At 42.2% G+C, this 14,438-nt stretch overlaps 1 protein-coding gene across 1 annotated transcript; it reads right to left on the bottom strand.

The window, feature by feature from the left end:
* Positions 1-645: 645 nt before the first annotated feature.
* Positions 646-13,600, bottom strand: gnrhr4 (gonadotropin releasing hormone receptor 4). Its single transcript, XM_076037966.1, has 4 exons — positions 13,527-13,600; positions 12,467-13,068; positions 2,280-2,484; positions 646-1,398 (listed from the first exon to the last, which is right to left on the bottom strand). Exons 2-4 carry the CDS (start codon positions 12,980-12,982, stop codon positions 950-952), a joined length of 1,170 nt encoding a protein of 389 aa, XP_075894081.1. The 5' UTR covers positions 12,983-13,068; positions 13,527-13,600; the 3' UTR covers positions 646-949.
* Positions 13,601-14,438: the final 838 nt, after the last annotated feature.

The following is a 14,438-nucleotide window of genomic DNA, read 5'->3' as shown; positions in this document are numbered from 1 at the left end:
AGAGTTTATCGAAAGAAAGAAACAACAACAACAAAAAAAATTCATTTCATCACCGGAAACAACACAGTTTACACTCACAGTTCAGTTAACGCTGAAACAAAATATAACAAAAAACATAGCAAACACTGAATTTTTCTTGTTCAAATGTCACGCTCAATAAAATGACAACAGCCGCTTCATTCAATGGCACAGAGCAACAAGTATGTGTGTGCAAGGCCTTCATGGTCAACCATTGTTACATTTACATTCTTTTTTTTTTTGTTGTCACAAAGCAAAGATACACTTTGGACCGCTGAGCCAAATGGGAAATAGTAGCAGAGTAATAAAAAATAAATAAAATAAAAAAATCAACAACAGCAAAATAAGTTACAGGGCAGTTTTTCCAGTAAAAAAAAGAACAGAGCTTATTCAACACTATTCCATCGTCACGCTGCGATCGAATCATTGAATGTCCCCTCTGGCGCGTCTCTTTCACTGAGGCCTTGTTGAATCAGGAAATAAAAAGAACCTCAAAAAACTCAATAATAAATAGTTTTTCTTTTTTTTTTTTTCAAACACGCAATTATGAAAGGACATTTTGAAGCACACACAAATGACATAACGTTTCCATTAGATTGAATGCGGCAGTGATTGCGATCAGCTTCGCCAGCATGCGATACATTCAGTGGCACAGGCGGTGGGCCATGACTCCAAGTTGCTTCTCCTCAAAAGCTGCCTCGTCCGTGAGGCTGCGTGCGGCCGAGCCGCAGCTGCACGGCATTGATCACAGTTGACCACGACAACAACAATAGCGACAAAAACTCACCCAACAAAACACCATTTTTACATTATTTTTTTTAAAATACACAGCTTTTACTCTTGTGCACAGCTTGCTGGAATGTGGAGAAAAACTGACCGAGTGAACGGCTACAGCGGAAACTAGTGGTCGCTTTAGATCTTTTTGGGGTCTTTACATGGTGCTCACTGGAACGAGCGGCTTCGGGCTGCCACTGCCGCCTCCATCGGCCTCGTCGTTGCAACCGCTCGAGGCGTTGAGCCTGCGAGATGACAGGCGAGTCATGTGCATGACGCAAGTGTTGTTCTCCAAATCGGTCCGCGTGCTCGCCGCCCGGCAGCACCTCCTGAGGCCCGGGTGCATGTGAATGGTGAACAGGCCGTAGGTGATGGGGTCCAGGCAGGCGTTGAAGAGGCCGAATATGAAGAGCATGTGGGTGAGCGAGTGGGAGACGGTCTCCTCCATCCTCTCGGGGAAGAGCCAGTACCACAGGCCCAGCAGGTAGTACGGAGTCCAGCAGATGATGAACGACGTCACGATCACGATGCTCATCTTCAGGGTCCTCATGCGAGCCTTGGGGATGTTGTTGTGGGAGCGGCGCAGGTGGACGTCCCTCGACAACACTGCGAAAACAAACAAAGGGTTTGTCGCCTTTAGCCTGGCTGAGCACCGTCAAGGAAAGCAAGCAAGCAAACAAACAAACAGGCTTACACACTGTACAAACTTTTAAGACTAGGCATGGGCAAACTATGGCCCACCGAACGTGAAGAAATGATATTAATAGTAACTAAGTCATAAAATGGCCGTATTTCATTTTTAAAGAGCTAAATACCGTGGGGCTTCAAACACAGATATGTTTTTTTTTTCCAAAGCTTTTGTTCATTTTCAATTGACATTAAATTTTTCAAACTATGGCCCACCGAACGTGAAGAAATGATATTAATAGTAACAAAAAAGAGTCATAAAATTGCTGTATTTCATTTTTAAAGAGCTAAATACCGTGGGGCTTCAAACACAGATATGTTTTTTTTTTCCAAAGCTTTTGTTCATTTTCAATTGACATTAAATTTTTCAACTCATAGTGGCCCCCACGAGTCAAAAAGTTTGCCCACTGCTGTTTTAGACTCTTTACAATCGTTTACAAACTCCACACATTTTTTAAGTGCCTTTGTGAATATGTGCTTCTGTTTATTATTTTTTTTAAAAAAATGGTTGTACATAGGTGCATTGGTCACTCTATGACAGTTGGTAGAGGCTCCAGCAGACTGCCGTGAACCTGAATTCAGTAAGAAGCGGGTATTGAAAACAGATGGATGGATGGTTATATACAGTATCTTCATTTTTCAGATTGTTCTTACTGCTCTTTCTTTTTTCACTGTGAATGTTGTTTTTGCTGTTTGCACCGTCTCTTGTAAGCATTGCCACTATTGTCATTTGACTGCACATCCATCACGAGCATGTGACAAATAAAGTTCTTAAATCTTGTATAAAACAAAAGATGTACAGTTATTCCGGGCCATGCGGCTGGAGATCTCCACCAGGATCCGTGTGTAGCAGAAGATCATGATGACCAGCGGCAACAGGAACAGGCAAACAAATGTGAACATGTTGTAGAGGGTCTCCTGCCAGTGCTGCACAAAGCTGCCGTGGGTGGTGCACTGGGTGAAGTTCTCAGGCACCGTGATGGTGACGTTGTGGAATATAAAGATCTGCAAAAAGATGAGAAGGAAGACATGGGTTGTTTTTTTTTTTAATGTGTTAACTCGTCAAGATCAGACTGGTGAGTCTTGCAGCTAATCTAGGGAGTGTGAACCTCCGGGTACACGAGAACGCACCTCAGTCGTTTTTATAATTGGAAGTTCACCGAACCTGATGCCCTATTGTCCCGATTTACGCCACAGAATACGTAATGTAATGGCTTTGCTTTGAGAAGTAATGATTGAGGTTTAAACTATTACATCTACTCTTCAAAGTGCCTTTTTCTCACACGACATTAATATGTCAAAGATAATTGTGCGCTTCTCCTTCTTCTGTCATCTCTGCCGGATGGTGCAAAACACAAGTCCCAGAACCTGATAAAGGGATCACTTCTGGAAAACTATGACCTGAATGCAGAACTTTCATCTTATTCCATCCAATTCTCTAAGTTTAGTTTGAGCATTCACGCTGCACGCTCATGTATTCCTGTAAAATCGCAATAACTTGTGCCTCTGTTGTGACCTGTTATCAGCTGCAGCAGACCCCTCAGTTCCCAGAATAACATTTCAAGCAGAAGAGGTACAATGTGTTTCCAGTAGGAGCAGAAAAGTCTCCCCTTAGACTCTTTCTGCTTCCTCCCTGTGAAAAAGAAATAAATCCAGGGTCATTTTTGCTGTCCCTTTTTAAATTTGAAATGAATTAAATGAAATTCAAAGAACACTCATAGACATTAACTGGGCTGTTTTGTAGAAGCAGATGTTCCTCAAGAGGAACCCAATCTTCAGTCTGCATGGCAACTACTGAAATCCAGCCTGTCATTACGATGCTGTACATGAGTCCCAGTCCCAGTTTTGTTGACAAATAAGGCAAATCCTTGAGAGGAAAATCTAGCTTTTAGGCACTTTATTACATTTTTTGGCCTGGTGCGGTGTTACCAACTCATGGTCACCAGGTGAATTTTCATTTCCCCTCTGGCATCTCCAGGGCCAGGGCCAGAGTTGCTCCTGGGACAAAGAATATTTGTAGGAGAAAATAAAAGTAAACACATACTTGGTTATCCACTTGGCAGCTCTGCCACCACATGCTTTTTGTTGATTAGCTTCAATGCGGTAAACAACAAAAAATGTTGGAAATTCATTTGTGACTGCAGGAAGAGAAATGAAATAAATACGAATATGCAAACTTCTCTTTCTCAGCAACTTGTATGCTCCGAATTTCAAAACTTTAAGGTCCCTTCAAAGTCCATTTGATAATCTTTATTAAAATGCATGGTATTTGAACTGAGGGGACATTCCAGTTCAATCAGAGATCCATTCAGAAGGGCAGCCAAGAGCCTTTATTCTATATGACATGAGCGCAGAGGCCTCGGAGCAGAGAAAAATAGAAATCACAGCTTTTTTCTCCCACAGCTATTTATTTTTGGCAAGATCTCCTTTTGTTTGACTGAAAGCCTCTGATATCAGAGACTGTCCGGCGCTGACTGACAGGCCGGCATCACAAAAGTGTGTCTGGCAGCCCAGAAAGGGCAGATCAGATAGAAACGGCCTTATAGAATTCTTCATGGATGATTTGGCTTTGACCGTATGTGAGGATTCACTCCTCGTCCTCCAGCCCGGGGAGAAGGAGCACAATTACAAGTCAACAGTACAATAAATAAACGCAGACATTTAAATGAGACAGACACGCTCTCTGTCGGCATTAAACGGATTTAGATTTCATGGAGTCTCATTGGTCTCGCTTCTGAATAATATCGACGCTGAACGGTGGAGACCTGGTTCCACGTGGTGCAACAACAATCTCCTGAGGCTGCAATTGTGTCAAATAGGCTTAAAATATGCAGTTTGCCCCAAAGATGCTACAAATATCATTTTCAATTCTGAAACCAGTTGGTACAGTCTTTGAACTTGAGTTGGAACTTTAGCAAGTATTTGTTTATTTTTCCCGGTAGGAAAGAGAAAATACTGTTGTCTTACACAGAGGGAAAAGAACAATATATGTGTATAAATATGTACACATATGTATATACACTTGAGATCCCCATGGAATTATGGAACATTTTCCTGGGGAAAAAAAATGTTCGCCTCCATGATGGGCTGGTCAATAATACAACCTTACGTGTGAATAACAACACCTCAGTAAAAAAGGACTTCACGAAACAGGGCACTTGAACACATCATTGAGGGGATGTAATTTTACTCACTATGCCAAAGACAAAGGAAATCAGGTTTTAGCTCAGAGAGAAGATAGTGGAGGCTCATAATAAGGTTGAAGGTTATACTGCCATTTCTAAGCATTTCAAAGCATGTGGAACTGCTGTACGTTACGTTACATTGCTATAAGATGTGGTCGTAAGCACAAGATTTATATGTACACAGCCTCAAATGAGGCGTATTTGCATCAAAGAGGGTGTCACTTTGTGTAAAATGACCCTCTAAAATGGACTCTGCCGCAGTCCTGTTGCTCCCTGCGCCTCATCGCAGATTTCTCTCCTCGTCCTCCACGTCATCATGTACAAAATCATGTTTGCACTGCATTACATTCTAACCTCCAGGACCCACAACGTCTCAACGGACAATGCGGCCTGATGAATAATTGACTGAGGCGTAGGCTTAAATATTTAACTCTGCGTAAATGTCGACTACTGTAACATGGATACAACGCTAGAAATCAAACGCCTGGAGATTACAGGATACTGTCGCGTGCTGCTGTGTGGATGAATAGTTTCTCTGCAGGTCATTCACACATAAATAAATTGTGTTATGTAGGTAAATGTTATGTATGCATAGTCTCTGTTGCACTAGTTTGTATATATACACATATATGTATGCATTTACATATATGTATGTATCTACTGTATATGTAAGTGTGTTTCATACTGTTGCTATCTATCCATCTATCTATCTATCTATCTATCTATCTATCTATCTATCTATCTATCTATCGATCTATTTTGTTTGTTGCTGTCAGTGTACCTTTGTATATTCAGAAAAGGAGCTTCAGCCTCAGTGCCCTCTCTGTGAAACAATCCCCCGAATTCAACAATGTAGAACAGATGTTTAAGATGCATCTGTGGCGATCTTCCCATTGTTCTCGAGCTGATTCATGCAACACAATGATGGACATGATGGAAATACAGAGCTAATGTAAGGAGGCGGCAGAGCGCTGCTCATCAGCTGACAGGTGAGAGTTTAAAACAAATTGCTCTCGGGGAAATTTGATGAGGGCCGCACCTTTTAAATGCAAGAGTCTCTTTTCACCCTTTTCGATCCTTGTGGGGATCTCTCTGACAGCCCTCCCGGACCCCAAACTGAGGGAATTCATGCAGATTCTACTTTCCTTTTAAGTCGGAATAATATCTGCTTCTTCATGAGACGGCGAAGCTGTGCATGTAAAAATGAGCTGTCTATATATCTATAGAAATATACATATGGGGAGGCAAGGTTTTAACCATAAAACATCGAAAATTAAATTTCAACCTTGAAACCACTGTGGGTTTCAAGGGACGGTTTCAAGGGACGATCTACAAAACAGTAACATTTAAATGAACTCTTCATATTGGAAAATCCTCTTGTGAATCTGCTTGAAGTATTATTATTGCTACATTCAAATGTAAGACATGATGAAAACTGAAAAATAGCTAAAATGGGATAAATTTCAGAGGGGCAAAAGTAAAAAAAACATGAAGCATCTCAGCAGATATAACTTCAAAAACCATGGGCAAAACGGACCCAATTTTTTCTACATGAGCTCCACTTACAGGTTGTAATGCTAAGGAACTTTTAGTTATCAGGAGGTGGCGAATGGCGTGATGGAGGACCTCCTCTCTGTGAGGTGCCTGGGGTGGACCATGGATCATTTTCTCACTTGATCAAGAGGTGAGCTGTTATCCATAGTCATTTTGTTGTTCAGTTTCCATAGTGCCCGCTATTCATAAACCCTTGGATGGATGGATGGATGGATGGATGGATGGATGGACGAATGGATCGAAGGAAGCAAGGAAAACACAATGCTTGAAACCATACTGTGTTGCAGACGCACATAGCTTTCCGTCTGTAAAAAGAAAACATATTTTCACATTTGCAGTCTGGTCAAGTGTGTCATTGAACCCCTGGATGGGCAGTGACGTCACCCACACCAGGTGACTCACAGCAGATCTGGACACTGGAAAGCGTATGCAGAGGAACAATGACGAGTGAAGATGATGTCAGTGGACCTCTTTTTTTCGATATAGACGATTGGCTTTTGTCTCTGTGACTCATTCTGGTGGATGTCACAGCAACACTAGGTGCTAAGTAGCAGCTATAGTGACTCTGTGACGTCTTTGCTTTTTAAATAATAAAATTGCTGTTTCATTACTATTCAAGTCTGATTTTGTACATTTTCCTGTAAATATGATATTAAAATTATTCCCCATAGTCTGTTTAGCAGTGTAATGTCATATAAGTGTATATGTAATACGGAAATGTAGCCTGAAACATTTGACTGTGTCACGGTCAGAAAATAACAGTTAACAAATGTGGCAAAACATTTTCCCTCCCTCATAACAGCGTCGGCAGCAAACTCTGCAGCCTCCAGCCATGAAGACATTCATATGCACTCCCCCGGGATCCGGCTGTGAATTTTGTCCGGAAAATTGAAAGTGAAAAATGTAAAACCCCAAGAAATTTCTGCTAATGTCGTTCCCACCAGGTCTCCTCGGCTGCTCTGTTTAAACTCTGAGTGGCTAAATCCAGACCAAGAACCAAGGCAGGTCTGCAGGAAGAGATCTGCCCACACTGTGGTGAGTGTGTGCGAGCTGAGTTACATCTGCCAAGCAACTAATCCCATTTTGACTGTGAACTAAATATTTTGATGTGACCATACATCCTATTTAGTCCAGAAATGTCCTCCTTTTGGCTCCTAAAATCATGTGGGAGGAGGGTTTCTAAAATTGCCTTCAATGTCTGGGTTTTGCTCAGCCTGTTCCACAGTCCATTAATTCTGTGTATTAAAAATATGATATTTATAATGAAGCTGCAATGAGCCACTGACATTATGCCGAGGTACCTGTCACTGCACGCGTCACGACACACAAGACCCTGGCGGCTCCTGCTTTTGGGTCAAAACCTCAGCGATGTGTTGACTGACCTCGCTGTGCTCTCACATAGAGAAATATATTGTGACGTAAATGTAGTTTTGCGGATGAAATGGAGAATATGTACCAGTCAATTTTTTGTGGCCTTCACTGATGGGAAGCAATGTGTACTGTCTGCAAAGCTTGTACCTGTACAGAAGTCAAGAGAAATCGGTTTGAGGTTTTGAAAGTTATTATATCTGAATCTTTACATTAAACACAAAAACGTGCGTTGAAATGATGTGTGTGATGAGAAAAGAGTGTTAAAATGATCCCCGGTCCAATCCTGCAGCCAGTCCAATGTCCTAAACCCCTGTGCTAACAAGCTGGCCCCAGTGTTTGCTTTGTGCTTTGCCTTGTTTTGCTGAAGATTTCTCTTGAATTGGGAACAGGCGCATGAAAAAAAAAAACCAGCAGCAGCTCTTTCTAAATTCAGAATCTCTGTGGAGAGTAGCTAAAAGAGATGCATCACCCCTTTAGTGCTGGAGCTGCACCTCCTGTGACCAGGCCGCCTTTTAGATGAGCACCTCCACCGAGAGCGGCGAAGAAGATCAGAAGCTCAGAAGACGATGCGGGACGCCAAATCACCCGACACTGAACTGTCCGCCCTCTGGAGGTCGGGCTGACTCTGAAGTCTGAAGGGCGAGTTTGATGAGAGTGAAGTTCAATCCCCACGGCCAAACATATTCTTCACAAACCCCTGACGTAACCACTGTGGACTCTGCACAGACAAATTTTCTGTCGCTCTGCCGTTTCTTAGTATTCTTAGTATTTCTGAGTATTTATTGGAGGGTCTTGCTCAGCTTGTATTTTTATTCTGCATGTTCCCCCTTGTGCAGAATGCATGTAGATCCCTTTCAAGAAAACTCACCACCACCTGACAAAAAAAAGGCTCCTCTGTTTTGCTGGTTTTCAAAAGCGTGCACTTCCAAACGTAAACCTGAAATGACAGCGGCTGGGACTTGTTTGTGCACCCACCAGACCCAAGACATTAAAGCTGTGCTGCAGGTAATTAAAACTGTCAAACACATCAGAAGTGTGCAGAAGACAAACCCCAACCTCCAGTGCGCCCTGTTCATCCCACTGCTGTCTGGAATAAGATGCATGTAAGGTCTTCCTCCACGCTGACGGACTACTAAGCAGCTTTTTCTCTTCAGGTTGTTGGAATTCCTGAATTCATCATGCACGCTTCAGTCTGTGAAGTACATATTTTGAATTGAGTCGGGAGATCTGCAGGCAAACTTTTTTTTTTAATTATCATCATTATTCAGTTTTTATGATATAAAAACAGATTGTTGGGCTTCTTTAAAGTCAAAGTCCTTGGAATAACTTGCTCTCTGTGATTCTCATATAAAACAAGAAAGGTCGTATTTAAATAAAGACACCTTTTGCAATGATGAGCAGCGAAGGGAGCCTTATTACTCTTTGATACATTGCTTTTTGAAAGAGCACAAAACTGATCTTGGACATTAACCAGTTGTATTGTGTGTTGCATTGTCATGTAGTGGTAATTAGGAAACAAATTTGATAGAATAGAATACAATAGAATCTTTATTGTCATTGCACGAGTACAATGAAATTGAATGCAATCCTTGATGTATAAATGAATAATAAGACATTTACTTATTTACAGTTATTTAGTTACATTTTCTCAGCTTAGTAGTTAATTTTCTAAGCAGTTACTCCTCTAATTACTTCCAATTACTGCCTGCTTTAGGGTTCTTATTTAAGTAATGACTTAATGTCTGCGATTGGTTTCCTATGTTTCTCTATGTGTGGAAAACAGGCGGCACAATCCACGGCATTCATGTCCGGCTTTTACCCATTTTGCACGAGCGCATCTTGGCTAATTAACATGTGCAGTGCAATTAAAACATTCCATAACTCTGACCACGTGGAACATGTAATTAATCGCTTTCACCACTAAATATGCCAATATTGGTTGCAATATATGTCCATGTCCAATAATCATAATAATAATAGAAGACTACTAAAATTACCTTTGTCCACCAAAACTAATTTTCCCACTCATTTACATAATTTGCATGGAAGACTGAGATACATACTTGGCCCGAGTGTCGTTATACTGCAGGAAAAAGCTGATCTTAGATTTGCATGCGACTTTGTTCAAGCATCAGCCTTAATTTCCTGAACACCAGCAGTTAATCATGTCTTTGTTAAATCATCAAGTTTTTATTAGATTTTTTTTTTCTTCATTTCCCCCCCCTCTGTGTTGTCAATGTGACTTTTTAAGATAATATATATACCCACCCCCACTCCAGCATCCACCTGCAGGCTCCAAAGTCATGTGTGTCTTTCTCATCATGGCTCATATTCTCTATTAACCTCACAGGGGGTTCGCTGTGTGTGTTTTCTCATCACTCCCCAAAATCTCCCTGCTAACCTGCTGCGGGGAGCAATCAGGTCGGTGCCGGGATGCCGCGATAAACTTTACAAACGTGAATCATCGGACTATGATTTTATGTTGCCTCCCAACTGTTACCAGCTCAGTGGCACGTGAAGAGGATCTGATATGTGGTCCGCCTGACTCATTTGTTCACACAATCACCATGAGCCGATTATAAATATGTCACCATAAACTTGTCCTGACTGAAAGAGCCACTCTATGAATTGCAGGAGGTGATCACAACATAATTCACTCATTTGCTCCTTAAAAATACAATTTTGAACGGCGCCGTGTCTGTCTGAGATATAAATCGATAACATGCCCACCCAAGGAAAATTAAGAAAAGTGAGCGTGAAAATTGGATTGTCCTAACAAGAAGGTGTTATGCGCTGTTAGAATGGTGAAACGGCTTGCACTTAACTGCCACTGCGAGAGCTCGTTTATGCTGCCCTGGCAGTGAGTCATCTCCCCTCAAACTATTCCTTTTTCAGCCATTATTAATTTGTACAAAGCTGCCATAATGCCGACAGTTATCCTTGAAATAATGGTTGGCAGAATGGTTTCGATAGTACACTCCAACATCATTGTGAGGATTTAATTGTTTTTTGACAGAAGTTCAATATCCTGCTTTGCTTTAATCATCAGGTCTCTCTCTCTCTCTCTCTCTCTCTCTCTCTCTCTCTCTCTCTCTCCCTCTCACTCTCTCTCTCTCGATATTATCAGCAAATTTGCGTGACTTCTATTGTTTTGCGCTGAACATTGAAATGAGAATCACTTTCAATGTGGGACTCCCAGCCAACAACAGCTCAGAGTTTAATTAGTTCACTTCATCAAACTCATAATAACTGCTACTGCCCTTTGACTCAGAACTAACTGCCTAACAGAAGCAGCTTGTTTGTGCTTAGTTTCAGCGCACCTGAAATTGAATCATACAGTTACTGGTAGTCCATCACCAGGAAGACAACCTGTGATGGTTTAAAAATGGCCCAGAGCCAAACTGATGAGTTGATTTATTGTGTCTGAGAGGATGTTGCCGGTGGGTTTAATGGGGTGAAGAGCATCCACACATGATCCAGGAAAAAAAATCACTGTGCATTTTTGGCTCAAAAACCAAAACTCGACCGAACAGCCACAGCATTTATTGCGATACATCTGATTCTCAGCTACTTTTAGACTTCCATGTTTTCTATTTCACTCACACCGTGCATGTGAGGGAAACTACATTTCAATTCTCAGTCTGACTCATGCATCTGGCTGAACTGGCAACTAGGACGACTCGACTGTGACATTTGACTTTGAAGAGGCAATCAGTGGAGGCTGAGGGTCAACGGGAAAATAGCGCCACAGCTGGAGATCCGACACTGCCGTCAATTCACAGGGAGAACTGCACCGTGTTTCGTGGATCATCGAGGACAACAATAAAAGGCACGGAGGCACTTATGGACGCAGTCATTTTTCCTCGAGTGGACCCTGTCGAGGAGCCAGTCGGAGTGGAAAATGTTTAGCACGTCAGCGTCTATGTAAAGAGATAATCTATAGCAGGGGGGGTGGGACGTAACAAAGTACAAATACTTTGTTACATAAGTAGATTTTCAGGTATCTGTTCTTTCATTGTGTATTTATTTTTCTGGTGACTTTTACTGTTAATTCATTCATATCTACACTTTTCTCTACATCTTACATAGGAAAATATGCCACTTACTCTTGTCTTGAAAAATTACATTCAATGCAATTGACTTTGTAATTAAAAGCAAAAGCATTAAAAACTTCCAATAGTGACTCACTGGCCATGCCTATGACTAATGGTTATGCTGCAGTTGAAAAAGAAAAAAACTATGGTATTGAGAGCCAAAGCTTTTTCATCTTTGCAAAATCATCAGTGAATGGATTGTTCCATTAATGGCCCCAAAAAACCTTTTTACTTAAGTACATTTCAGAGCCTATACTTTCATCCTTTTACTCAAGTAAAGGAGTTGAATGAGTTGATAGATAGATAGATAAATCGATAGATAGATAGATAGACAGACAGACAGACAGACAGACAGATAGATAGATAGATAGATAGATAGATAGATAGATAGATAGATGGATAGATAAATCGATAGATAGATAGACAGACAGACAGACAGATAGATAGACAGATAGATATATCAATAGATAGATAGATAGATTGATAGATAGATAGATAGATAGACAGACAGACATATAGATATATCAATAGATAGATAGATAGATAGACAGACAGACAGACAGATAGATAGATAGACAGACAGATAGATAGATTTCCTTTCCCTTCATGTCATACCATGCATTCAACTTGTCTCACAAACGCACTTGCAGCACTTTCAGTTGCTCTCTGTGTTGCCAGAAGCCATTAGGTGAGCAGACAGCAGCTCGCTCGTGCACGCGTGTAAAGAGAAGCTACGTGTGCATGTCCACTGTGGCTCAACATGTAGAGCGTGTTTTCTCCTACCTGGGGGAGAGACAGAATGACGCTCATGGTCCAGGCGACAGTCAGCATGATTTTGCTCTTCCTCTTGGCCTCGCTGATGCCAAGGGGGTTGAGGATGGCCGACTGTCTGTCCAGACTGATGACCACGGTCACGAAGGCACACGAGTACATGGCCACGAGTTTCATGAACATCAGCAGTCTGCAGGCGACGTCTCCCGCCTGCCACTGCACCGTGATGTTCCACACCGCGTCCACGGGCATCACGATGAACGTCACCAGCAGGTCGGCCACCGTCAGGTTCATGATCAGGATCCTGACGTGGGACTTGCGCTTGCCGCCGTTGCCGGCGGCCCAGAGCACCACCAGGTTGCAGACGGCCGACACGGCGCACAGGCTGAAGGTGATGACGACCCGAGCTTTGGCCGCCGTGGAGAAGGTGGGCAGCTGGAGCGCGTCTCCCTCGGCGCTCCTGTTGCACTCCGAGGAGACACCCGCACAGGTGCCGTTCACCGTTTGATCCGTCAGCTGGTGGAACATTGTGTTGACTCGAAAGAGGAAATTCCCAGAAAGTCCGCGACTCTGGACGCCGCTTTGGTCCAATTACATCCCCAGCCGCAACTTAGCTGTGGCAAAAATAAATAAATAAATAAATCATAAAATAGAAAAGAAACAGATGAATATTTACTGGCTGAATGAATGAATGGGCTCAGGGATACATTGCGTAAAAAGCGCAGGGGCTCTGCGTAATTGGCACCTGTAACGTGGGGAAGAAAAAAAAAAAACGCAGATTCGAAGTGCGCAAAGTTATAGCGTCGTGAAAGTTTAGCATTATTGAACCGGACCGGACTAAAAAGAAAGACAGTTATCTATCGGAGGTGCTGTTGCCAAAACAAACAAAAAAAAAAAAAAAATCGAAATGGAATTACGTCTTAATCCTTTTCAGTTATGTTTCAGAAAACCGTATATCTCCGTTTTTCTATTCTCTTCATTCGTTTCCATTTTTTTTTCCTCCCTAATTGGAGCTTCTTAGTTCACTTCCTGGCTTGTTTTGCTCATCAGCATAAGAGTGAAAACAGCTTACCAGCATTTAGGAGCGCTGATGGATTTCTCACAGAGCGCGTCTCCTCTGCAGCTTCTCTCTGCGCCTCATTCTTCCACTCCGATCAGCAGCCACACTGTCAGCGCCGGAATGTGTGTTTGACGAGCCCAAGGACAGCAGGTCGGTCCTCTCCCCCCATACACACACGGGCAATGTTGGCTGGTGTGCCTAAACAGCCCCCTCTGCTGGCACAAAGTTTGGTTTCAAAAAGATGAGAAGTTTATGAAAGTGACCATTAATGAAACGCTTATTCACAATATATCAAGAGGCAAAAAGTAATATTACACGTGAAACCATCCACATTTAAAAGCTCTACCTCAGCTCTCTGAGAAAAGCAGAGAGAGAAATGCATTTTTCTGTGTTTTTATACAATTTCACGCCTCAGTGTGATCTAATTTGTGGTCTTACTGCTGGCAGCTCCTGTCCTCTGGATTATTATAGCCTTTTGCCGGTTGCTCTGGTGCACGGAGCAACAGATGACACTGGCTCCCATCCCATGATATATATATATCTAAAAAAAAAAAAAAAAATCTGCTTCTGACATTTGTAGATGTGAATCTCCAGAGATCCTAGAGGCGGCGCCGACCTTTCAGGCAAAAAGGGCCCCCCCCTCCCAAGATAACTTCGACATATCCGTTGATGCTTGAAATACATCGCAAGCCTTATATCGTTCATTTGTTGAGTTTTGCCTTTTTTTTTTAATTGGGACCTGTGCTCTTCATACGTGTTCTAGAGCATCCACACAGCTCACGTTGGAAACCTCCAATGAGGGTTGTTGTCTCCTTTTTCAAGTTGAGCTATTTTAGTCGATAATTAATCTGTTTTTTCATGCTGTTCTGCACTGGATTATTAGTTTGCGCTTACATCAAAACAACCAAATCTCCTGGCAGTCAT

The sequence above is a fragment of the Nelusetta ayraudi genome, unplaced genomic scaffold (assembly GCF_046127955.1).
Source record: "Nelusetta ayraudi isolate G7.1 ecotype Tasmania unplaced genomic scaffold, CSIRO-AGI_Nayr_v1 ptg000053l, whole genome shotgun sequence".
In the NCBI taxonomy this organism is placed as follows: domain Eukaryota; kingdom Metazoa; phylum Chordata; class Actinopteri; order Tetraodontiformes; family Monacanthidae; genus Nelusetta; species Nelusetta ayraudi.
The sequence above is the reverse complement of the archived record's forward strand: the minus strand, read 5'-3'. Positions and strand labels throughout refer to the sequence as shown.